The 26,860-nt window shown below is 34.3% G+C and overlaps 1 protein-coding gene across 2 annotated transcripts; it reads right to left on the reverse strand.

The window, feature by feature from the left end:
- Positions 1–372: 372 nt before the first annotated feature.
- LOC116167419 (RYamide receptor-like) lies at positions 373–22,594 on the reverse strand. 2 transcript variants are annotated; one of them, XM_031482781.1, is made up of 4 exons: positions 22,573–22,593; positions 13,306–13,374; positions 5,750–5,975; positions 373–818 (listed from the first exon to the last, which is right to left on the reverse strand). In XM_031482781.1, exons 2-4 carry the CDS (start codon positions 13,372–13,374, stop codon positions 604–606), a joined length of 510 nt encoding a protein of 169 aa, XP_031338641.1. In that variant the 5' UTR covers positions 22,573–22,593; the 3' UTR covers positions 373–603. The 2 variants fall into 2 exon arrangements, with proteins under 2 accessions (XP_031338641.1, XP_031338642.1); XM_031482782.1 differs by having other exon boundaries at positions 615–818; positions 5,740–5,975; positions 22,573–22,594.
- Positions 22,595–26,860: the final 4,266 nt, after the last annotated feature.

Raw genomic sequence — 26,860 nt, forward strand, 5'->3', positions numbered from 1 at the left:
GTTTCTATAGCGAAAGACGTATAACATATAACCATAGTTCGGATGCCGCCTAAGCTTAACCCTTGGCCTTGTCACTCAACAAAAAAAAGTAGATATTATATCAATAGGAAAAGTAAAAAATAAAATCCTTAGAACTTACCTATCCACGAAACTTATAAATGGATTAGGTCGGCACGTACGTTGTAGTTTAGTCACAAAACTGAAATGGTAGATAAGTGATAAATAAATAATCTGAGAGCGCAGAAAAACTCCAAGCATAAGCAACTTTAAATTGATCAATTTCGAGCCTCTACCCCAATCGAACGCCGCTTTTACGGTTACGGAACGTAAAGGAAAGCTATCGGATGTCGATCACGATTGGAAGTATTTAGGCAACATTGTGTTGGAAACGTTCAGTTAGGGGTTGTAAAATGCGTCCATGCATGTGACTTAAGTGATAATGGTAGAAGCGGTAACGATTTTTCCCCGGAAATGTAGCAAGAAGGCTGTCAATAACTAGTCGACCAATAATTACTGTAAACACAAAAGTACATTGAACATTAATCGCGTTTATATTAATTGTTTGTTTTGTGACACATAAAACTATAACGTCGGTCGATCGATTTATATTTCATCTTCCAATACGTAATTTGACGAACGTCTCGTCCGTTTGACTAAATGATGATTTTGTGGACTTATGTTTGTGTTTCGCATTAACGACACTGATCTAACTGGTATGTGATTATACGAAGAGGATCTTGTAGTTTTACGTCTCATACTAATATACGAAGTAGAGGTGTTGTTGCGATGCAGTAATGTGTTTTCCGTCCCTTCGTAACCTGGAAAATTACAAAAGCGTATGAGTATGTCAACTCGGTTTTAACAGTTCTGTGCCTCCGTGAACAATTTCAATAATCAGCAGCTCATTAACATATTGGCATCCACCCGCATCTCAGAACGTCATCATTCGTTGTTGTCCAAATATTTTGACAATTTTTTCAATTGATGTTCAGAACTTGAATGAGGGTAGGTAATAAAAACGCAATTTTCCAGGTTATAATAGCATCATGGTTGTTTTGACAAGAATCTCACGGGCATTTCAAAATTGCTCGGTACAAATTCGATTTTTTTTAAGATATCGGTACCGTCATTTCATTTAATTTGTTTAGTTCTTATTTGTAATGAATATTCATTTTTTTGGAATTCAGTTTATAGCTAAGAAAAATGTGGCAAGCCTACTTACACCCGCCTGATTAATACATTTTTCATTTATCTGTTATGAAAAGGCACAAAATCGACACGTATTGATGCGCACCCTTAAAATTGAATAAAATCGGATATTTGAGTCCAAACAACGTGTGTACATTAGGGTGGAACGAAAAAAAGCAACTTTTGATTTTTAATTTATAATAGCACGGAATAGTTACCTTTTGGAGGTCCCACAAGCCAGCAGAGCCATTTTAGAACAAGTTAAAAAGTAATCGTAAACGATTTACATAAAGCGCATTTCCACTTGCATTCATTTCCCATTATTGTAAGATGCAACTTCTATTAAAATCGTAAAAATCCGGTCACAAATATGAAAGATAGCGTTGCACATGGGCAATCCATTTTTGACGTGCTACTTCAATTTCAGTTTATGAGAAGAATTTCATTTCAATGCTTTTCTAATAAATAAGAAAGTTGGAACTGCGCATGCGCAAACCTAAATTTTAAAACTAATGTTAGATTTTCCTTTGTTCCAAGCGCCTAAGTATCAAATTTCACTTAAATGATTCCATAGATAAAAAATTTGGCACTGCGCATGCGCAAAATAAAATTTTGAAACTGGCGCTAGATTTTCCTTTATTCCAAGTGCCTATGTATCACATTTCATTTAAATTCTTCCATAAATAAAAAAGTTGGCATTGCGCATGCGCAAAACCAAATTTTGAAACTGGCGTTTGATTTTCCTTTATTCCAAGTGCCTATGTATCAAATTTCATTCAAATACTTTTATAAGTAAAAAGTTTGCAATTCGGTTTATAAATGGTCGAGATGCGAAAAGGGCACTGTGAATTTTGAATCGATTCGATTCAACTTTTTGCATTGCGTATTATATGGCTAAAGCTATGCCCATATTGAATTTCATGCAATTCAGTTCATAACTAACGGAGATGTAAAAGCGATCGAACTTTTCTAAACAAAAGTTATCGTTCACACGGACAGATAGATGGACAGACAGACAAAGGAACAGACGGACAGACCAACAGGCAGACGACAGATAGCAATGCAAAATTATAAACGATCCCTAGGATCGTTAATAACGGCAAAAGTGTAAAATTATGGAACATGTAAAAAACGGTTTTTTTGTTTTTTTTACAATAACTTTTTGTAAGCGGTACAGAAAAAAATCCTTCCTTGGTACAAGACTCGACACCATAACGAACCAAATAGCGAAAAAAGTAGAACAATAGCTCTTAAGATAAAAAACTAGTAGCGTCGCAAAGTTAGCGGACGGACGGACGGACGGACGGACGGACGGACGGACGGACAAAGTGGCCACAATAGCGCATTTTTTTTTATTTTTGTGGAAATGCGCTAAAAATGAAGGACGAAATACATCAGAATTATAGACTGATTATAGGCCCTTTTTGGACACTTGAACAAATTTTCAGGCGGCATCCTTTAAAGAAAAAAACTATGATTTTGCTGGCTAAAGAAGAAGCTAGCTGATCACATGTGCGATACGCTATGCGCATGCGCAAAATTTTTGCCTTGTAATTAATATGCAGTGACATTCACGTTCACATCAAGGTCAGTCGATGTGAACAAAGCACATCTTCGGGAATCGACGCCCTGGTAGATCGTCAGCAGTTCAAGTGTGAGCACCCCTGCCTTAGGGTGTATTGTAAAAATGATGTATGTGTGAAGATCTCGAGGATTGTTTGGTATTCAGTTGTATCGGATTTTTGAAATATAAGTTAGAGTTTAAATAAATATATTAATTGGGCGAAAGCCCGTTGAGGGCCCAGAACAAGAGAGGGACAATAAATAGGGAATAAATAAATAATTTTTATTTATCCACTACATCTCCGAGAGGGACAAAATCAAACTGATCTGGATGATAGTTTTTTTTGTTTAAAGGATGCCACCTGAAAATTTGTGGTAGTGTCTAATAAAAGCCTATAAATAGCCTATAATTTTGTGATTTGAATTTTTCGTCTTAGAAGCAAATCGCAAATGTGGTCAGCTAGCTTCTTCTTTAGCCAGCAAAATCATAGTTTTTTTGTTTAAAGGATGCCGCCTGAAAATTTGTTGTAGTGTCTAGAAAAAGCCTATAAATATGTGGCCTGTAGAATCCATAATTTCAAACAGTTCCAAGATTGGGCTACTAGTTCAAATGTTACAGCCCTTTGAATTTTCTTTCGAAATTGGTTTCTAGTCTATAACTTTTGATTGAGAAGTCTGATCGAAAAAGTACGAATTGTTTTGGATTCTACGCACCAAAATTAATAAGAAAAGTGTTTTCCCGAGAAATTTTGGTGTAGTCGATTTTTGGTAAAAAAGGAAGGTTATACACTGCCTTTTTTTGAGGCCCGAAAAAAAAATTGTCTCAGATCGACTCGGAAAAAAAATTTTCTTATAGAATGTGGCCTGTAGAATCCATAATTTCAAACAGTTCCAAGATTGAGCTACTAGTTCAAAAGTTACAGCCCTTTGAATTTTCTTTCGAAATTGGTTTCTAGTAGGGAATGCAATCCCGCAGCAAAATCTCAATCCCGGTATTTGCGGGATTGTTAGATGTTAATCCCGCGGGATCCCGGTATTTGCGGAATCTCGCAAAACTTTAAATAAATTGGCAAATAAGCAATTCTGTGCGGTTAACTTCTGTATTAAAATAAATCGCTAATTATCACAATATTTAACAAAAAAGTACCTTCGGCCTAACTTAGAACTCAAAAAAACCTTACCTGTAAAGCACAAAAAGTCTTCTAAAGTGCCTCAAAAATCATAGTACATTTTTAACGAAAAAAGTTTAACAATTATTTAAAAAATAATTCGCCGTTATCAGTTTCATTAACAAAGTAAACAGAGTCGTCCCCTTGGTCGACAAATTCCTCAGTCCCGCAAATCCCGCAGGATCCCGCTCCATTTATGTGCGGGATTAATCTCGCAAAAATGCTGCGGGATCCCGGTATTTCGGGATTAAAATGTGCTATGATAGGTTAGTAAGACATAAAATATTTATAATAATAAAGGAGACATTTTAATTACCCTAAATAACGTGTACGCAAAGAAAAAATCATTACAATATCATATCCACCCCTATCTTACTACGACAATTGAAAAAGAAACCTTTATTTTGGCATGTTTTAACACCTAATAAGCGGGCCTATAAAATGATCATAGACAACAAATTTTAATTGCATTATTTTAGGCACAGTTTTTTAATAAAATTGAAATAAACATAAACAACCATCAAAAAAATAAAAAAATTAATTTCTAGAAAATTTGAAAATTTAAAGACAACAAATTATGTTCGAGGCTTTTGCGGCACCTCAAGAAGTTTATCACAATAAAACTTTGCAGACCAACTTCGCACATTAAAATACAAATTTTAATTACTATTAATTCTGTTAAATTTAAAGTTACATTAATAGCCAAATTATAGACGGTAAAACGAACGAGTTTAGACACAAGATTCTCAAGAGCTTCGCTAGGGCGCACATCAAAAGAGTTAAAAAGAGTTAATTAGTCTCTTTTCCTGAGAAATTATCAGTCAAGCAGTATACACAGTGTATCCTTAATTATAAGATGCATATTGGGAAACCTGGCGAAGAAATGATTCTTAAGTTCTCTTTTAGACAGGTAAAAGATAAGTACTGTATTTAGAAAATGCTTGCAAAAATAGGATCAGTATCGTAGTGGGTAGTGTAGCACTAAACTAATCCACGCGTACTCTCTTTAATACTTCAAAAAGTGAAATATTTCTACGCAAACTAGAATTCAGTACTCTCTGAAACACCCGTACATTATGAAGAAATCGCTGATATAGTAGGTTTTTTAATAAATAAACACGAATTTGCAGTTTAACGAAAAATGAGTTGTCTCTACCTAATTAAGTAAGAGGACTTCGACTTCAAGTTATAATGAAATCTCTCATATTCTCAGCTAAATAACATAAAGATTTTTTTTGCATGGCACATTACACATAAACGGAACGGAGATTAGACAGAAAGTCGTCCATTACACTGGTTCTTTCTCATTTCTTCCCAAATTGATTAATAAATGTCCACTCTTTCGGATTACTGGATTAGGAGAATAAGTAAGTAGCTTGTTTTATTTCGTAAATGTATAACACTCGGCTATTTGTGAAGCTCTCGCAAATGTAATTCCGTCTTTTTAAATTGTCAAATTGTCGTTTTCCGTTGGAGAATGGCACAAATCGACAAGTAGCCAACATAATCTTTCCTCAAACAACATATTCGCAATATGAATAGAATATACTGCACATCGTGATATGCGCTAAATTCATTTCGTGCCCTTATTGAAATTGTTCACGTATAGTCTGTACCTTATGTTTGCATAAAGCCGTACAGAAAAAGCGTTTATTTTCAGCAAACGTAAATGTGTACCTGTACTAACATTTCTATTGAAGCTAGATGCTAGAACAACAAATCGCGTTGTTAATTTAAAAAAGCTGCAAGGCTCGAGTGAGCCTCTTTAAACACGTATTCTCTCCAAAACGTACGAACAATGAAAAAAAAAGCTACGTACTTGGACTTACTTGTCAACGGAAATCCTGTGGAAGATCTTGGACGTCGCATAGTTAGCGAAGGTATGCACTTTCTACAGCATGGAATCGTGCTTAATGTTTGCAGGAAGCCCGTACGAAATCTGGAGTTCATGTAGCAGTAGATAATTGGATTATAACAAGCGTGCGACATCGCCAACCAGTGGGCGGCGAACCATAAGTAGGGCTTAATTTCGTCTCCAATGCTTTCCGCAGTTACCTGAAATGATATGGTCGATTAAAAATTGAGATTTAGTTGTTTCTTTTACATGCACTTATGTTATATTGTTCAACTTGTGAGTATCTTTCCAACTCATCACTCGATTTGGATATAGGATGCTGAACGATTTTACTAAATTGACGTAGGCAGTTGAGTACGACAAATCGTTTGAACAAGACGTAACAAGGAGCTTATCTCCGTTTATAGCTAGGTAACCTTTTTAATTTTTAAGTTTGATTTCGTTACGTAGATGATCTTTCCTATCACTGATACCAAAATTTTTTCCTCTCAGGATTTGTTGCTTAACTAAATTCAAAGTATCAGTCAATAAAATTTACCTATCCGGCTGCTAAAGCCCCAAATCAAGATGGCGGCCAAAATGGGGAATAAAACTCACTATAAGTTCCTTTTCTTGTTGTAAACAAAAATATTATCACGATTTTTATTTAGTACATACGTTTTACTATTTGAATGAAACTTGAAACCTGAAACTTTGACATATGCCTGGCGTCGCCGCCTTTTCCAGGATTCAGTCAACTGTCGTGAGGATGCGTCCCTGGTAGACACTATCAGGGACGTTTGCTATTTTATAAAAAAATGTGTAGCCAAAAAAAATTAAGATGACGGCCAAAATGGCGGTAGAAACTTGGGTTAACTAATTTCTTTAATTACAAAGAAAAAAATTACATTTTTTAATATGGGGGTGGTACAAATTGGTTAAAATGAGTTTTTCTATCCACCATTGTTAATAATAATAATTTCCGAAAAAAATAAATCAAGATGGTTCTCAAAATACAGGTATTTTTATGACTTGATGATATTTTAATAGCAAATTATCGAAAGGACCTTCTGGCACGGCGACAACGTTAATCTGCTGGCTACAGATGCGACAAACGTCTGTCAAGTTTTAACTAATTTCGAAAATGTGCCAAATTCTTGACACAACAGGTTCCGAGCTCAACTCTTCACCGTTTTTCTTCGCACGTTTTTTTACCATTTTTTTTTGCCAATGCCACTCCATCTGATGATAATAACGGGTATGTTGACACTCGATTATATGAACTTGAAATTAAATTTTTGAAAGACTTAATCTCTGAAAAAGACAAACTGATTTTCAATCAGGATATAACAATTAAATCGCTTCAAAACCAAATGTTACTATTAAACGAGCTCCAGTGTCATAACGGGAAGGTCAATGATAGGAATTCTATGCCTGTATCTATAACTGCGAACGAAAATTCCCGTCAAAGGAGTAATGCCTCGAATAATGCGAATGCTCAACATAACACTAATCAACGTGGGAATGAGTCTTCAAAAAATCTTGGTAATGTCGAACTGCCCCTAGTTAAGAAGGGAGTTACAGGCAAGCCACCTCCGAATGAAAAAACTGTGACATCTGATCCTCAAGACATCAGCGTCACAACTCCTCTACGAGTTACTCATGAAGAAGCGGCAAACGCCAGCGCTCCCTCAAATGATTGGACAACTGTTCAAAAGAAAAAAAGAAAAAACAATGTCCCAGTTCTAGGGAAAATTATTCAGGACGAATCCTGCACCATTAAAGCAGCTGTCTCAAAGGCTTATGTACATGTCTTTAAATTGGATCCATCTACTTCAGAAGAGGCTCTACAAAAGTATCTGCAGCCTATGTTTCCAGATGTTATCTGTGAAAAGCTCCAAATATCCTCGGTTTTACTCGTCTTTTAAAGTAACCGTTGATATGTCAAGTTTAGACAAAATTATGACCCCTGATATATGGCCTGGTGGTGTGTGCGTCAATCGTTTTTTTTCCGAAGACCGATGGCGCCATTGATTACCTAAGGACTAGTGTAGCGAACAATTCTAACGTAGATGAACGTGTATCAATTTTACAATGTTAATATTCAATCATTAGCTAATAAGTTAAACGCATTGGAAACATTCCTTTGGGATAAAAATATTGACATTGACAAGTGAGCATTGGTTCACTCAACCAGATCAATTAGATTGTCTGAAATTTGGGGGTTGGTCTGTTAAATCGTTTTATTGTAGAACTACCGGTATCCATGGTGGTGTTCTTATTATGTGCAAATCTGAATCATCTGCTAAACCATTAAAATATGTTAATGATTTATGCATTGAATTTCACTGTGAAATTTGTTGTGTTCAAATTAATCATAAGACTGTAGTTGTGTGCATTTATCGACCACCTCTTGGTGATTTTGACGTTTTTCTTAACAACCTTGAATTAGTTCTAGACAAATTAATCAACTTCAACATTATTTTATTGAGGGATTAATGTGCGTTTTGGCTGTGATAAAAAATCGCGTATCCTATGTGCATTTTTAGAATCCAATAAGTTTATTCAAACCGTTTTCTCCGCTACACGTGGAAAAAACTGTTTAGATAATATTTTTATAAATTTTTCAATGGACAGTTATTTTGTCAATACACTTGATATTGGTTTATCCGATCACTTAGCACAAAATATTATAATAAAAAACGTAAAGGTCCCCACGAATAGTTCTTCTGTAACAGTGGTGCATCGTCCTTTAACAAATACCGGAATGAACTTATTTTTTAATATGTTGTCAGATTGTGATTGGGGTGGTGTTATCGGTGATGGTACCCAAAAGGACTGTAACCGCTCTTTTTCTAATTTTTTGGAAATTATATTGAATGCGCATCTGGTTTGCTTTCCTGAAAAGAAAATGAGAAAAAGTAATACTTCTTGTGATGTTAAGTCGTTCTCAAATAAATTACGTAAATTGAGAGATACTCTTCAACTGATATGCGAGTTGTATTCCAAATACGGTACACGCAATTTGTTTGAAGCTAAGAGATCTCTGCGTTCTACTTACCTTAAAGAAATTAAATTAGCAAAAGTTGTAGCCAATGATAATTTTATTATAAATGCAAGTAATTCCACTAAAGCAATGTGGTCGATAATAAATTCGCATCAAAATTTGAATATCGAACCTGCATATGCAATTTATCTGCCAACCAGTTTAATGTATATTTTTCGAACGTAACTTCCGGACTTGTATCCAATCTTCTCTCGGCTGGTATCGACCATATTACATATTGCAAATCAAATCTGGTTAGTTCCTCTACTTTCGACTTTCATACCGTCTCTCAAGTTGAAGTTCGCGAAGCAATATTAAATTTAAGGAATGGTAACTCTAAAGACATTTATGGGTTTAGTGTTACCATGCTCAAACGTAATATCAGTTTGCTGGTAAGGCCGATGACTATGCTAATCAACATTATCATTCGAAGTGGAGTATTTCCTGATTGTCTTAAGTTAGCTTTGGTGGTACCTTTATTCAAAAAAGGGAATGCTGCAAATGACTTTGGAAGCTACCGACCTATTTCTAAGCTGCCTGTGTTTAGCAAGGTTATTGAGAAAATTCTGCTCAAACAAATTGTTGATTTCTTTGAAACAAATAATCTTTTCTTCGACCAGCAGTATGGTTTCCGTAAATGCAGATGTACTGCAGATGCAATTATTAGTTTTGTGAACGGCGCTTTGGAATGTTTCGAGCGACTTAGTTTGAGTTAGAGTTGCGGGTTTTGTTGATCTTTCAAAGGCATTTGATTGTGTATCGCACCAAATTTTATCACGTAAGTTAAAAAAAGCTTATAATTTTGAAGATCGAAGTGTAGGGCTAATCTCGTCATTTTTGAAGGGAAGACATCAGCACGTAATATTTAACAGTACTTTATCTGACAAGCTACCCATGCAACATGGCGTCCCTCAAGGATCTATCCTAGGCCCTGTCTTGTTCTAAATCTATATTAATGACCTTCCATTGGCATTATCTTCTAAAATCAACTGCATTCTTTACGCCGATGATGCTACACTGGTTGCAGTTGATCGAGATATAAATATTGCTATTCGTGAAGTACAGAACAATATTAAACATGTGACTAAATGGTGTCTCTCTAATAGATTAAAATTGAACGAAAGCAAAACTAATATTCTGCCGGTAACACTTAAAGCAAATACCGCCATTTGTGGACTCTCAGGTGCATCCTTTCTTGGATGTTTTCTTGATACAAAATTAAATTTCCATCTTCGCTGTGACGAGGTTTCAAAGAAAATCAATAAATCTATACATTTACTTAAGCGATTAAGGAATAATACTTCGGTTAAAGTAATGTGTTGTGTGTTCGACTTACTATGCACTAATTCAAAGCAATTTATCATATGCAATATTGACTTGGGGACATACTGCACCTTGGAAAGATATATTTCGACTCCAACGGAAGGCCGTTCGAATCATAGCCAATTTACAGTTCAGGGATGATTGCCGTAAATCATTTACTGAACTTAAAATCCTGACGTTTCCATGCCTCTACATTCTGGAGGCATTGTGTTACATTAAAAAACATATTGCTTTGGCGAAACCGCAATCAGAAGGGCATTCTTATGATACCCGGTTAAAAGATAATCTTCGATTGTCGTTTTGTAGGTTAGCCAAATCATAGAATAGCATAACATTCCAGTCGCAGTCATTGTATAACCGGTTACCCGCAGATATAAAGCATTTACGCATGTAAGTGTACCATCACAACAGCACATCTTTAGGTAGGTAGAGGGTACGGATATAGAAAGATATTAAAAAAAGTTTTGACAGTTTTACATCCTTTATGCCTAATGTACATTTGCAAAATTTTAACGAAATCATAGTAACCGTTTTTGCGAATAAATTTTTTTAGTTTTTTAACTTTGACATTTTGTTTCTGTTTTTTTCGAGGTTTTCTTATAATAAAATCCGGCACAATTTTTGTAGGTATACACAGAAAAATAAGGTCTTTAAAATACTTTAATAAAAATTTTAGGTTGCTATTTGAAAAAAAAAGTCGATGCCGTTGCGGCGCTCCAAAATTTTTCTCAAAAACCCGGCCCGTTATTTTTCGTTTCTGTATGCCCAATATTCACATCCAAAGTTTGAAGAAAATCCGTTAATCCGTAACCTCGCACGCACGTATATACAGACGGAAATAGTTATTTGTACAACTAGAGAAGAAAGTGGAGTTTTTCAACTGGAGTTCAAAGAGAGTTGAAAAACACTTTCTTCTCAAGTTTTACATATAATTTTTTCTGAAACTACAATCAAAATTTAAAAATTATCGTATGCAATAATGAAGTTTCAATTTTAAATGTCATTATTAAGATTAACGCAGCAATTGTTTTTTATTTTCCTCACTAGAGAAGAAAATCACATTTTCTTCACCCTTTTTAGAGATGAATGTAGTTATTTCTAAAGTAGTTTCAGCAAAAAAATTAGCTCATGCTAGGAAGCTAATATAAATAATAAATAATAAAGGTGGTACCCTTTGAAGTTCTTTTGAAAATGGAACCTATGTGCTCATCAAACGCTTGGGAAAAATGTCCAGTTTGCAATTAATTGATTGTAATACTATTTTAAGTGCAACTGAAAGTCGAAGAAATCTATTCCGGAACAAAAACGCTCAAGTCATCCAAAGAGTATCAATGTTGAGGTTTGATAAACAGTCGTCGGTATATCACCCATCGTGCTATAAAAATTATTAAATTACATCAGCAAAATTAAAATCAATCGTCTTCATGTTTTTGCACATTTCTAGTTTTTTTAAAATTTTGTTTTGTTTTCGATTTATTTTTTTATGCAGAACTTGTATACGGTAATAAATAATATGATTTTAAACGAATAATAATTATTTCAATACTATATATCGCATACGAAGAGTCAAACTAAGCGCATACTGTCCTCTCCATCTTGCCCCCCATTTTTGAAAAAGTTTAAATAAAGTTTTTGTATTTATTTTTCACTTAAGCAGGCACTTTTCAAGCAAATTATAATAATTTTGCTCACTTCAAGTAAACCAAATCAAGGCTACTACAAAACTCGGTATTTGGAGCGCCATTTCAGCCGCCATTTCAATTGTTGTAGGCTTCAAAATTTTTCATAAAATAGTAGTAAGTGGAAAAAAGTATGTGTTACATAGAAATCATGACAACCTTCTTGTTAAAAATGTTAAAGTGAGTTTTAGTCGCCATTTTGACCGCCATCTTGATTTGAAAATCGGATTTATCAGTGTCCAATTATCCTAAAAGCACATTAAAATTGTTTGTTTCACGATTTGCCGTTAGAAACCTTACAATGCGCTTTACTGAATTTCTCACCCGGACTAGTAAGGATATTAACACTAGGTTCATAACTAAGGGCTCAAATTACTGCTTACGGCGTAAACTTACTACAATTTCAGACATTTGGTTTCAAAATTTAAGCTACCAGTACTTTACGCTTTAAAAATAAATATATATAAATAAAAATAATCACTTTGCAAGAATGTCTTTATATCAGTAACTTTTAAACAATGATAAGTAGTCTGTATATTTTTGTATAAACTACATGGGGGGTGTCGTTTCTCTAGGTTGAAACAATGCCGAGTCACCTTGTAGTGTAAAAATACGATTGTTAACGTAATTATTCGATCTGAATATCGGCAATAGTAGTCGGGACATCCTGTATGTAACATAATTCATAAGTTTTTTTTTACTTCTCCACTCTGCCACTGCATTTCACAATATTATATTGTTCAAATCACCACCTTATTTGTATAATAAAATTACATTTCGAATAGATGTCCATAATATTAGTGTTCGTCGGAAACATTTGATTAGCATTCCTAACCATAACTTAGAACTATTTAAAAAATCATTTTCATACAATATAGCCATAGATCTATAACTCACTTTCGTCGAACGTTAAACAACTAACACCATCTAAATTCAAACAAAAAGTTTACCACGATTTTTAACACCTTAGTTACTAATCTACTCAAGTTACTCTGTTTCTAAATTTTATTTGTGTATTTTTTTTCTTGTTAATTTAGATTTAGTTTGCTATTAAACGGGTTAAGTGCAAGAGTACAGAGCTGCATGCCTATTAGCGAATTTCGCCTTTTGGACGCCAAGTTGTATGCATAATATTAGTATTGTTTATATATTTGTCATAGTGTGTCCAAATAAAGTCATTATTATATTATTATTAAAGCATAAAGGCGGTTTTTTAGCGATGAAGAGGCAGAGTAAGATTGACTCCTGTAACAGGTTCTAATCAAATTTTCTCCTAAGCAAGATGCTAGGATATAAAGTACCTACAAAACACTGTCATTCTAAGGCGTTCTATATTATAGGGGAGTTTCTTCAGCACAATTTTGGTGGTTTTGTAACCTAACTATGTGTTACTGTGACGATTGTAAGCATTTCTATTGTATTAGCATCAATAATATTATATTATCATTTGCTTTGTAGTAATTTTCACGCTAAAATATCACTAACTACGGTCACTATACTTACCCAAAGTATGTTAAATGGAAGCCAACATAATGTGAAAACGAACACCACAGTAACCATCATTTTGATCATCTGTAACAAAACTATTTTCATTATTGTTGTTTATTTTTCAAATTTGAATGAAACGATGCAGAAGTCAGGATAAAACACAAACTTTTCCAATAATCTCTTAAAGGCATCCTGTTACCCACCAAAGAATGAAACTTTGGGGACTGAACGGAAATCTGTTGTTCTTTTTCATTTCAATTAATGAATTTAAATCTAATTGAAAAAGTTTTGATCACTTTTACAAATAAGAAACCTTTTCAGGGATTATGTAACCATTTCACGTTAGAATTAGCAAATTCACGCAATAACAATGCTTGTTATTGGCACGTTAAGGATGGTTTCAATTACGAGTAGCTGTAATTTTATTTTTTCCGGTCCCAACCTTAAACGCTCAGAATCTTTTGTTAGGGAAAACTGTGTGTATAGGATAATGGAAATTAAATTAAATCCTTTTCTTCGGCTACAACTGCAATTGACATCTACGTCATCGCCAACTCGACTTTATTATTTACCAAAAGGGGGGGAAATATGTTTACGGAAGTGGTTAACTGTTAGGTAGATACGTTACGATTCTATAAAAAGGGTTTTTTAAGTAAACATGGTAATCTCCCTCATACTTTTCATACGCGTAGCGCGCATAAATTAAATGGCGCAAAAAGTTTCAAACTGATAACTACCAGATTACATTTACGAATAAACTTTTTGATTACATTGGCCTTAATAATGCATGAATATTATGGAAATTGGACAAAAAGTAGTTTAGTTGAAATTGTTGAACTTCGTCCACGTTTCTCTCTGCAGTATGACAAACTCAAAAATTTTGCAGTGAATTTAGCGTATGAAACGTCACTCGCACCTCGAGGTTATTCTCTAGTAGTAAAACAAAGATTCCTATAAATCCGATGGAACAATCTAGACACAAGAAAAATTAAAAATGTCCATTTATTGACTGCATCAGCTCAACGATCCAAATGAACTCCTTTTCGCTGTCCAGAACAAATGGAAATGATCTACTTTTGTTGGAGGAAGCTAAGTGCGCGTCCGTATTTTATTTTTTAATTACAACTCGTTACACGTATAATTCTTCCCACTTTGTGCTGATTGCGTTTTTTCGATTGTGGTAGCCAAATTAAACCTCCACAGAAAATGATTGGAGAAAAGCCAACCGATGTGTGTTACTACATCCGTTGGCCTTACATTGCACATTTTAGTACCGAATTGCTTGCGGTAAAATTCTGTGTACTTCACCTCGGTGCGCTAACATTAATTGATTGATTGGTTGCATTTCCACGTGCAAAATCCCATTCGGCGTTCGATATGCTTGTAATAATTGTTAACGAAGCTTATTAACTGTTAACATACTTCATTACTGCAATAATTGGAAATTTAGTCGTTACTACGGGAGTTGCCTGGATCCATTACATCTTGCAATTTTGAGAGCTCGTTATTGCATTTGCTTTATCTAGTTTCCTCGGCCACAAAATCCTTCAAAACTCAATGTTTTTCATTAAAAAATAATAAAAAGGTTAAATATTTAGCTGACCAAATTCACTCATAACTTTTAACGGGGTTTCCCTGTACAGAAATTGGTAAGAATGCACAGGCTAAATGTGGATAATTGTGTATGAGCGAATGTAGGGTTTAAGCATTGCAAGGAAATTAATTATTTCATTTATTCGTAACCTTTATTTCACCGTAAAGAAGCAAAAAGGGAATTAGAAATGTAAAGTAACAATCGCGGTTAGAAACTCAATTTTATTTCAGATGCACATAGAATAAGAGAATGCACACTAATTTACGTGTGTATATTCAGAATTGGAATGAAACGGTCATAAAGCGAGGAGAGCTCGGAGGAGATTTGAGTTAAAATACGTCAGTTATGGTTCAGACAAGATCAGCAAATTTCTTAAATAAGAATAGATTATAATTATACGTGCTTTTTCTATTGTATTCTATGAAGCTCTGGATAGGACACATAGGAAATTATTTTGTAAATTACAGTTGTAACTGGGAACTATACTAATTTACAGTTGTAACTGGGAATTAGTTTATAATTTACAGTTGTAATTGGGAATTACATTAATTTACAGTTGTAACTGGGAATTAAACTAATTTACCGTTGTAACTGTCAAGGATAATTCCCAGTTACAACTGTAAATGAGTATAATTCCCAGTTACAACTGTAAATTAGTGTAATTCCCAATTACAACTGTAAATTATAAACTAATTCCCAGTTACAACTGTAAATTAGCATAATTCCCAGTTACAACTGTAAATTAGTGTAATTCCCAATTACAACTGTAAATTATAAACTATAATTCCCAGTTACAACTGTAATTTACAAAATAATTTCCTATGTGTCCTATCCAGAGCTTCGTACGATTCAGTTGAGTTGAGTTCGGATTCTCAATTAACCAGCCTATAGACATCGAAATTTTCAATATTAACGAACTCAATTTTGTAGAAAAAATGTAAGTCGATACTGAATTAAATCAACCTACTGACAATTTACAAATATAAAACCTAAAAAACCTCCGTTTAAATCATTGCAACCGTGAAGAAAACGAAGCCATTCGAAATTATATGAGCATCAGAGACATATTTTACTGTGACAAAATTCCTTTGACCTTTTCAAATTAAATCAGACATAAAATAAATGTAAGTGACTCATATGTTTAGCAAAGGTTACCGATACCTCGAAGTGCACAAAACAGAAGTAAAATCTCAAATTCAAAAAATACTCGATCAAGGTATAATACAAGACAGCATTTCACCGTATTCCAGCCCAATCTGGATAGTTCACCCCTAGAAAGTTCAACTTACCCTCCACTTCAAAATATATATTATGCCGATGGACGCTCTTCATTTTTTTAGGAGTGGAAACTACTCCTCTTCAAAACCCATAAAACTACATATTAAAGCTTAATGTGCAGGGTTGGCAAAACGAAAAACCCATTTAAAAAACCCAACGACCTATACAAAACCCAACACAAAAACCAATACAAAAGCCCAAAGAATTTGAGACACAAAATGAGACAAAATCGAGATACTTTTTATATAGTATTTAATAACAAAATATAATGTAGTTTACTTGGAAACAGACAGGTACTGATAGATCAGTCTTTATATTCTTATTCCTAGTTTCAAAAAAAATTTACATTAAAATATAAAATACGAAACGGCATATTCACTAGGAACAAAATAAAATAAAAATAATAATTAAAAACCTAAAACAACTTTTTCTCTTTTTTAAAGTGGCTCATTTTTATTATTTTTACAAGCTTTTCTAATTTATCGGGCAGTCTAAGTTCAAAATTAATGTTATTTTTCTATAATTTGAGGTTAGAGTTCCGGAAATTCGACAAATACCCAAAAATTACCCAAATAGCCAAGAAAAACCCAACACAAATACCCAAAACCCCACCCAAAGAATACAAAAACCCAGATTTTTGCCAACCCTGTTAATGTGGGTAAAATTTTGTTCAGATGAGTTGAGTACTGATTGTTAGAGGCTTTGGAACATTATTTCAGAAGATTTCAACCCTTAAAAATCAGCCCCATTTACATTAAATCCCTTTAAAATCCCTAGTTTTAAAATGTTGTGAGCTTAAAGGGCTAAAACAAGGTAGTGCTCCCATATAAATACACGTCTATATCTCACATAATTTTTGTAGTACGGGAAATTCGTTTTTCACTTTTAGCTTGAATTATTTCAAAATTAAGTCTTGTAAACTGGTCACACTTCTAGAATGTACTAATAATACGTAATTAGCGAACACTGGAAATGGGGAAGGACTAATTTTAATTAGAGTGGTAATTAGGGGGTTACTTGCGCTGATTTTTTCGCTGAAAAACATACGGATCTAGCTTGTTTTTTAAATACTCTAAAGAATATTCTACAAGTTTTTCTCGAAAAATCCATCGTTTTGCCGTTATTTCACTGTCAAACCCTCTAATTTAGCGTTTGACGAACAAAAGCTAACTTTTAACAACTCGGTTCGTATTAGTCATACGGCAAGCATTAAAAAACCATTTTCCTTGTTTTTTTAAATGCTACGATTTTGTTCTCCCCAGTTTTTTTTAAATAAAATGAATACTTTTCTTCGAGTTTTTCGCGAATAACCAATTAAAATCATTGATCTTTTCTATGAAAGACTCATACTTTTGGTCGCGAATAACTGGAGAAGCATTAACTTTCCGAAATAAATGTATGGAACACTTTTTGCTTAGAATTAATGTTTCTATCTATTTCTGTGTTAAAATTACAATAAAAATTACCACTACCCGTGGCAATCACCTCCAGGGTGAAAGTCCTTTGCCATGATATAGATTTTAATCCTTAGGCTATTGCGCCTACCTACTGTTAAAATGTTGTAAAAATGTTTCTATTGGACCGACTTTGTTGATATTTTAATTGATGCAGAATATTATTTTCTTTAATTTACTAAAGAATTTTTATTCATAAAATGTGGACCGTTTTCGAGTTTTAAGCGAAACACTGAAAAAAGTTCGAACAGTTTTTTGACTGCCAAAAGTTGAGTCGGGAAAAAATTGGTGTGTACTCTTCAAATACATGTTTTGGACCCAAATGGACCATTTATTTATTTATGACCAATCAGCTTGGTGATTGTTTCAAATTCTAACCAATCACATGATTTTTTAAGCGATTAAAAGCTAGGTAACTTTTTATCAGCGATAAAAATGCGTGTAGGAAGGCGTAAAATATATAGTGGTTGTGAAATAAATCTTGGTTTTAAATCAGGATAATTTTATTTTTAAATCACAACTCCTGGAAAAGCTCTCGATCAAAAGCATAAAAGCACACTTTTGATCTCTAGTTTTTTCCGTTGCAACAAAACTTTCGTGTGAAAATAAAATTATCCGACTAAAAACCAAGCGCTTGTGTATTTACCTCCGATAAAATCGTTTCCACCACCTTTTGCAAGAATCACCTCTTTTGACTGCTCCGCATACTGGACTAGTGAGCGTGCACTTCGAAATAAACGCGTTTGCTGAGGCATTGTTATCTACAATTTGTGACGTTTAGGCCATAAAGATCAGTCCGCCTTACCCCTTACTTAATAACTGGCAAGCGAAAGTATATTTCATTTTCATATAAATTGTAAGGTCATGAAAACACCAACCCCAAACTTGTGAAGTTCCCAAGAACACTGTTTTGGGTGTAATGCTTGCCAAAACCACGTCTTTTGGTCAAGTTACTAATGAATTTGTAAGGTACTTGTCGTGAAAAAACACCCTGTTACGATGCTTCTTGTGGATTCCGAATTAGAATAGACGAAATAAACTTCTATTTTTTGTGATCTTGTATTGGGATAACGAAAAGCAACCAAAACTCCTCCCTTACCTAACACCAGCTTATCTATACTTCAAATTAACAACTTAATTCTTATAGAAAATGCATAATGGCTGTTGAGCTTTCAACGTTAAACTTAATCTAATCCTTTGACACTATTCGCAAAGTCGACCAATCTAATACCCTGCTACATACGCTAAAATCCAACTGCTCTCCGGGTTTGGATGAGATCCCCAACAACTTATTAAAAGTATGCGCCATGTTTATTGCGCCGTCTTTATCAAGCATTGTTAATGCCTGTATTACAAAAGGTGTCTTCCCCAGCAGAGTTGGACTGGGTCACTGGGTCAACTGGGTCACCTGGGTCACTAAATTAAACTGGGTCACTGGGTCTCTGGGTCACGTCATACTCTTTTCAGTTATACCCAGTGACCCAGTTAGACCCAGTGACCCAGTTTGACCCAGTGACCCAACTTGACCCAGTTTGACCCAGCGACCCAATTTCACCCGGGGACCCAATTCGACCCAGTAACCTAGTTTGATCGAATAACGCAGTTAAGTCAGTGCCCTCGGTTCAAGTGTACAGATTATGAAATAAATGAGATGCTGGTTTATGTTGAAAATAATACTCGATTGCTTGACAACTGCCATTTCTGTGATGTTTGCTTTAATACTGCCGTAAAAAACTTTCCATGTCCCGAATTGTATTAGAATAATGTTATTTTTAAACAGTTCCCTCCTTCATTTCTTTGTTTCAGGGCTTGCCAGTTTGCTTACAGGTGTTCATTCACATTTAATTTTCTTCTACTAGTTAGCTTAATCCAAATAAATCCTTTCTCTAAATACTTTCATTGACTACTTGACTACAAACTATAAACAAATGCATTTGATTTGTTTAGGTATTAGTTCTCTTGAATGAAATTGGGCTACGTGCTTGTTGGCGAATATTATTGAGGAAGTTTTTTTTAAAATTAAAAGTTACTTGAAATTGTTTTGGATGATACCTAACAAGAATTTAATTACTGGGTCACAGGGTCAAGATGGGTCACTAAGTAAAGCTGGGTCAAGATGGGTCACTGGGTCAAGCTGGGTCACCGGGTCAAGCTGGGTCACCGGGTCAAGCTGGGTCACCGGGTCAAACTGGGTCAAACTGGGTCACCGGGTCACGCTGGGTCACCGGGTCAACTGGGTCACCGGGTCACTGGGTCAGTAAACTGACTGGGTCACCGGGTCACTGGGTCAGTAAACTGACTGGGTCACCGGGTCACTGGGTCACTCTATGCTTGACCCAGTCCAACTCTGTTCCCCAGTGCATTGAAAGCTGCATGTGTCATAGGTACCGATTCAAAAAAAGGGTAATTCATCAGATGTCTCGAACTACAGGGCTATATCACTACTGAGTACTTTGTCAAAAATTTTCGAAAAATGTATTTACAACAGACTGATACACTTTTTTGATAAATTTAACGTCCTCTCCGACAGACAATTTGGTTTTCGACCACGCCTGTCAACCGAGGATGCCGCAATTCAATTAGTACAACAGATGACCAATGAAATGGACTCAAACAATACTTGCTTTGTTATATACTTCGACATAGCAAAAGGTTTTGACAGCATTGACATTAATAAGATGTCAGAAAAGTTGGACGCTGCAGGTATCAGAAATGAAACACGCGATTTCCTTATTTCATTTTTATCGAATCGGAAATATACCCTAAAGTACAACAATAAACTGTCAACGGAATATAAATTGGACCTCGGTACGCCACAGGGTAGCATCGTCGGGCCTATCATGTTTCTGATTTATATTAATGACCTACGCCCCAAGGAATCCTAAATGGAATGACTTTTATTTACGCAGACGACACTGCAGTAGTAGTAAGTGCTAACGATGATGATGCTGCCACACACAAACTAAAATGTGTCTTAAACGAATTTGTTTCTTGGTGCCAGGAAAATAAACTGTCCATTAACTCTCGGCAAACCGTGATTACGAAAATGACCAAAAATAAAACACACGAAAATGCTGCTGTCGAATTTGACGTAGAGAACTCTGTGATCTCCTGTAGCACGTCCACCATGTATCTAGGCATCAAAATTGATAATTGTTTGTCGTGGTCAAATCATATGGAATATCTAATTGCTAAAATCAACAAATCATATTATTTGTTATCACGTTTGAAACAACAGTTTCACCAAGATTTTTTAATAAAGGTTTATTATGCCACAGTTTACTCGCATATAAATTATAACATTGTCTGCTGGGGGAGCAGTAAGTACTTGCACAGACTATTTGTTGCGCAGAAACGAATAATTCGCTTAATATTTAATCTAAGTTCTCTCCAATCATGCAGAGGGTCTTTTAAAACTTTTAAAATCTTACCCCTCCCCAGTATTTACATATTCAAATTGCTCTGTTACATACACAAAAATATAAACAGTTTTGGGAAAGTGGGAGATACCCATACCTACAATACGAGGGGTAAGGACAAAATTTCCACAAGGAAGCACCACCACTCTTTCTATAATAAATCCCCCTATATGATGGGTTCACAATTGTTTAACTTGTTGCCGTTAGAGTTCACCACCTGCAACCAACAATCATTTAAAAATAAAATTAAAAATTTCCTACAAGATAACACGTTTTATTCTGTCAAGGAATTCACAGAGTTCATGACGGCTAGATTCACTTAAGCAATCCACTTGCTAATTTATTTATTATGTGTTCACTCAATGTTGTTCGTACCTGCACGTAAAGTTTGTTATTTTTTCACTCTGTATGACGTTTCAATGGCTGTGATGCACAGTTTCAAGAATAAAGATCTTATTATTATTATTAATAATAATATTAAATGTCCCAACTGGAGAACTTACTCTCAAATTAAAATTTAATTCTTTATTTTTAAAATTCGTAGTTCTGTCACAACACCAAAACTTCTATTCCCAAATGACATCGTTACCACCATAATAATTTCATTTCAGAAATTCAGAAATTTTCATACAAAATTTAATGAGCTTGGTTTGATAAATAGACCCCGAAATTTAAAACATCGTTTTAGATATTACACTTACCCAAACCACGTCTTTACGCAATGGGCTAATGAATTTGAATTTCTACATCATTTCTAATGAGCTTTACAACATCCCTATGGGCGTCTTTTGGGGATTAAAAAAGCACCTCCTTGGGTAGGAATTTTAGAGATCAGAAAAGGCACGCCGGAAACCTGGGTGTAGCCGCAAGTTCAATCGTTCCATTCATCCATTGCTTAGACAAATACCATTAAATACTCACGCAAGGTAATAATACAAGTTCAAGACAAAATTATCTGGTCTGAATATGCGAAAAATGGAAAATCCAGTTTTCGATTCTCAAACTCGAAGAAGTTTGTGAATACGTTGCTATATTGAATGAATTTTTGGACCAATTAAATGCCTCTAATAAGGACCCGGATTTAACATGAATGCAGAGAGAAAGAATGAAATTGCTAGTCACCCTTTTCGTACAGTTTTTAGACATGAGGTGACACAATAATCTTGAGTTACTTATTTGCTATTCGGTTCACTCGTATCAAATTAAATCGAAATTAGTAAACTCTGCGACAATTATAAGTGCGGTTTTTGTTAAGAATGAAATTATCAACAGACTTCTAAACACCTCTTTAAACTGCCGACGCCGTCGACACAATGTACTACACTGTGTTTCCAATTTTGGACTCGGATAGATAAGATGATTGTAATTGTGAATAAATTTTTGATTTGGAAAATGATTGATTGAAACTAACGGCAGTTACATGTGTGGAGGTAAATTTCCATACTCACTATTTAGTCACCCTTCACCTATTGTCCAACTCCAAAATCATTTTGCATTGTATGCCCAATGTTTAAATGTAAAAATCCAAATTACTTACTGCATTTTACGCGGTACCTAATCTGTGCTTCTCAAAATTCACCCTTAGCTTTCTTGCTTTCGGTACTAGGCACTCTTCGAACCATTTGAAATTTTTGGGGACCATTCCGCACAAGATGTACTGCACTTCGCGTTTACACGATCGAATGATTTGGTCATAAGTTATATTTTTTATGGAGGGGCGGTAATGTAAGTAGCTAATGCGCTTATTTGCACGTGCGGTCACTTTTACCTTTCAATAATTGTTTTGCCGTACCGAATGAAGCCGTTCCTGATCAAATATGACATGTGAACTACATTTTTTTAACCCATGAGACTGTGTTCTGAATTAATTTTCATTCTCACATGGAACAAGTTAAAATCTGACTTTCCTTGTCTACCTTCCAATTGCAGTTTGTCACTGAAATAGCTTTCTTTGGCTCGTTCAAAAATAAACTGTAGCTTATAATTGTTTTACTCACGCAGTAGATTGAAATATAACAATCGCAAGTATTGTTCTTAATTTATAATACCTGTGAGAATGTATGAGGAAGCGTATAGGTTTTTCTATATGAAAGCGGCGGTAATAAAGTATTGAAATCGAGTGTCAAAAGCAAGTATGGGGAAGAATTGAACAAGATTTCGAAAAGATTTCTGAGGATTTATAAGCAATTTTATCCAATTTCAGGGATGTTTTAGAGAAAATCGAGACAGCTATTACTCAATTATCGATCAAAATGACTAATTACAAGAAATGAATTTAATAAATCAGCAAATGGTACAAAATAAACTCCCCTTTGAACCCACATTAGATAATATTTTACTGTTTTGGAAAAAATCGTTGAAATTAAAAGCTACAGCAAGGGAAAGGAGACGGTTTTTGTTTTACAAGTTCCTGTAGAAAGAGAACATTATAATTATTACCATCTATATTCCCTTCCGGTACCTACAGTTAATCTATTCCAAGAAATATTTCCAAAATCCAAATATTTAATCCATATACTCTTCGACAACAAATACCGAGAAATCACGTCAGGAGAATACATCTGTGAAACCAAACCCAGTAACAATCAAGAAAGAACAAGATGCCTCATGTGAGGACTAAATGCTAACATATTCCCAAACTACGTGAAATGGCCGCCAAATACCCGAGTCAATCAATAATGTAAAAGTCCAAAAAGTGGAATATAATAAGTGGATTTCCAAAATTAAAAATAAATGATACATTCCAATTGCAAAAATCACAACTAAAATTTAAACCTATAAAAATGGACATAATTAATTTGGAGGAAGTAAAAAACATTCAAAGTGCTCTAGAAGTGCACTTCAATAACATTAGAATCTGGACAATAAGTATTAACATACGTATTTATAATTTTACTTGTGATTTTCATAACTTACGCCTACACAAATAACATTTTGCCAATTAAGGCTTTTAAACCCAAAAAAAAACCCGACATAAAGTTCTCCACGTTTGCACACCCGAAACCCTGTTACCCTCTATCTCCCTACTGCTAGAACAGACATTATGCGCAAATCCCCCATTTATACCATGTGCAGTAATTACAATAGCATCTCGCGCAGTTGCGATATTAACAATTCCTCATTTCCCTCTATCTCTCGTCTCATACTTCATCATTTCATCTAGTTTTGTTAAAAAAATACAATTTTTAGTTTGTCTTTATAATTGCAAAATATTAATTTCTAATTGTATACGAAAGACACATGTTAAATAATTGTTATTTTTTGTGTATTTTTCTCTTTGGTATACGTATGATTTATGCTGTCTTTGTTATTTGTCTTTTTCAAAGATGTTAGACAATAAATCCGTTATTATTATTAACAAATCCTAGCCCTACGATTTGTATTTAAGGATGGAGGAGTTATTTTTTGACACGGCCGCCATCTCATCGCTCGAAAGTTTATTTTATCTTCATTACGAATATGCACTAGAAAAAATACGGTACTCGGTACTCCAAATATACACATCATTCTTTGCAGTGCTGGGCTGCCATCACATGGTTTACCCTTGTTGATCTTACGGGTTCAACAACTGTAAATCTCTCTAATCTTTCGATACATCATGAAAAACTATGTTGGTATGCAAATTTTGTGATTTAAATTATTAATGGAAGTCTAAATACTTTTTGGTAACGGTTTGAGTAAAACAGCTTACATTGCCAATTCACGAATTTTGATCTAAAAATTTGATAAAGAATCCACCTGCAAAATTTAATCGTAATCGGAGATATTGTGCTAAAGAACAGACGGACAGGCATTGAAAAATTATGAACTCACTAGGAGCTCGTTAATAAAGATTATTGACTGTATTATTTACTCTTTACCCCTTTTCCTTAAGAGGCCAAAAGATGATTATTATGATATAAAATTCTATGAAAAGAACCACCCCAATTTAATTCCGATATAGGAAGATTAACCATAGACAGAAAAGTGGAGAAGAATTAAAATTGTACCATCCCTTACAAATTTCATTCTTCCACAAATTAGGGACGTCATTTAAAAGCTACTCCGTTTTAAATTGCACAGCATACCAGCGGGAGGGAAGCATATAAAGTATATAAAAGTACCCAGGAAAAAGCTTTCTGAAAGTTGTAGGCGAATGAAAGAGATTCGCATAAAACTGCTTTCAATATTAACGACCCAAGAATATTTTTATATCCCCAGCGGTCCCCAATACAACGACAAATGTAATCGACAATGTTTAGATGAAGGCTTCCCTCTTGTTATTCCTTATAGATTTCAGAGGTTTGACAGTGACATGAGAATGGAAAGCTCCATTAGCGTCTACATGAGTAACAAAAGCTTTAGTTGCAACTGCTTTGGTAAGTTGTCGAGAGATGCAACAACAAGGGGGTCAAAAGCGAACTATTGTCTCATCAAAGGGATCTTTAATAATTGAGAATTGCGTATTTTGCTTTATATTAATGTTAGCAAACGAAAGCAATTGCAAGACTTCCATAGAAACTAGAAATCCAAAGTGGCTAAGCCCAATTGTGTTTCGAAAATTTCAGAGTGAAAGTGAAAAATTAATCTCGGGCATATAAAAATGAGTTTTTTTAATTAGAGCGTTGAGGTAATTTATTTATGGTCTAACAAAGAAAGATCCTTAGCCAGGTGATATCCATCACGGCGTGTTGAACTAACTAAAGGTTAATAGCGCAGCAATTACGTTTTTAATATTTTCTAATGCCACGGCAAAAAGCTCATACCTTATTCACTTCGAATAAATAAAAGCTAAGTAAAAAGTTCTTTCAGAAACACTTCTTATTGTGTCTATTCTTTGCAGTAGGTACCTACTCTGATTTCTTTCTTTCATACGTAGTTGAATGTGATAAATTATAGGCAAAAACTCGGGTAGTTGAAGAACGAATAAGATTAAGATGGATGACCACGCTTTGTTTCCATGTCTAACATTCAATCAGAAGGGGTAACAATTTCAGTTAAAACATAGAAAGCGTCGAGGTATTAATTGAACGATATACTTCATTATTGTGTTTTCTCTCATTCTCTCTCATTCTTTCTACATTATTCTTTGGATGGTCTTGTCCATAAACTTCATTCAATTCATATAGGGTGTAATAAGCAAGTACCTATACAAAAGTATGAGTGATAATAATAATAATAATAATTGTATTTATTGTTCAACAGAAAATATTTCCAGTAACAGAACAATATAAAAATTTAGTATAAACTGCAGTGTAAGAAATATCACACAAGAGAAAAAAAAAAAAATAAAATAATAGTATAAAACATTATAGAAAAAAAAGAATGAAGAGACAGAATATGTTAATTAAATTAATAATTTGCAGATGCCATGAGTGGAAATCAAGGGAAATGAGTAAGTGATTGGAATTATTTACTCACAAGTAAAACTTAGTATAGTAGGAAGCGGGTTTGAGTTGATATCACAGCGGTGACAGATGTTATTGAAGTTTTGTGACATGTTAATCGTTGGACATTTATAAAACAAATTAGTAGGGGGAATTGGATAGGAAAAAGTAAGTGGGGATCTCGAAATTCTGGTAGGAACATTGAAACAAAGTTGGGACAGTGATACTGTTTATCAGTAACAAAGTAAATTAAGTAACAAGGGATTAAAAAGAGTTTTTGTTCCTGAGACAATGGTTTAATATTCTTAAGGTAACAAGAACTAGTTTAATCCAGTGTTGCTTATACTATTTTTTCCAATAGCGACGGATTTACATCCATTTTTCCATGAATTTTTCACAAAAACACAAAAATGAGGAATTAAAATTTTTTTATCCCTAGGGATTAAAATTACCTATTAA

This window comes from Photinus pyralis, unplaced genomic scaffold (genome assembly GCF_008802855.1).
Source record: "Photinus pyralis isolate 1611_PpyrPB1 unplaced genomic scaffold, Ppyr1.3 Ppyr1.4_LG3b, whole genome shotgun sequence".
Lineage (NCBI taxonomy): Eukaryota > Metazoa > Arthropoda > Insecta > Coleoptera > Lampyridae > Photinus > Photinus pyralis.

Bases quoted from the DNA above. Each gene is read 5' to 3' on its own strand.
- LOC116167419 (XM_031482781.1), bottom strand. From the start codon at position 13,374: ATGATCAAAATGATGGTTACTGTGGTGTTCGTTTTCACATTATGTTGG. The intron at 5,976-13,305 runs GTAAGTATAGTG...ATATCATTTCAG, and splicing joins TTCCATTTAACATACTTTGG to GTAACTGCGGAAAGCATTGG. The intron at 819-5,749 runs GTAAGTCCAAGT...GTAATTTTCCAG, and splicing joins CACAGGATTTCCGTTGACAA to GTTACGAAGGGACGGAAAAC.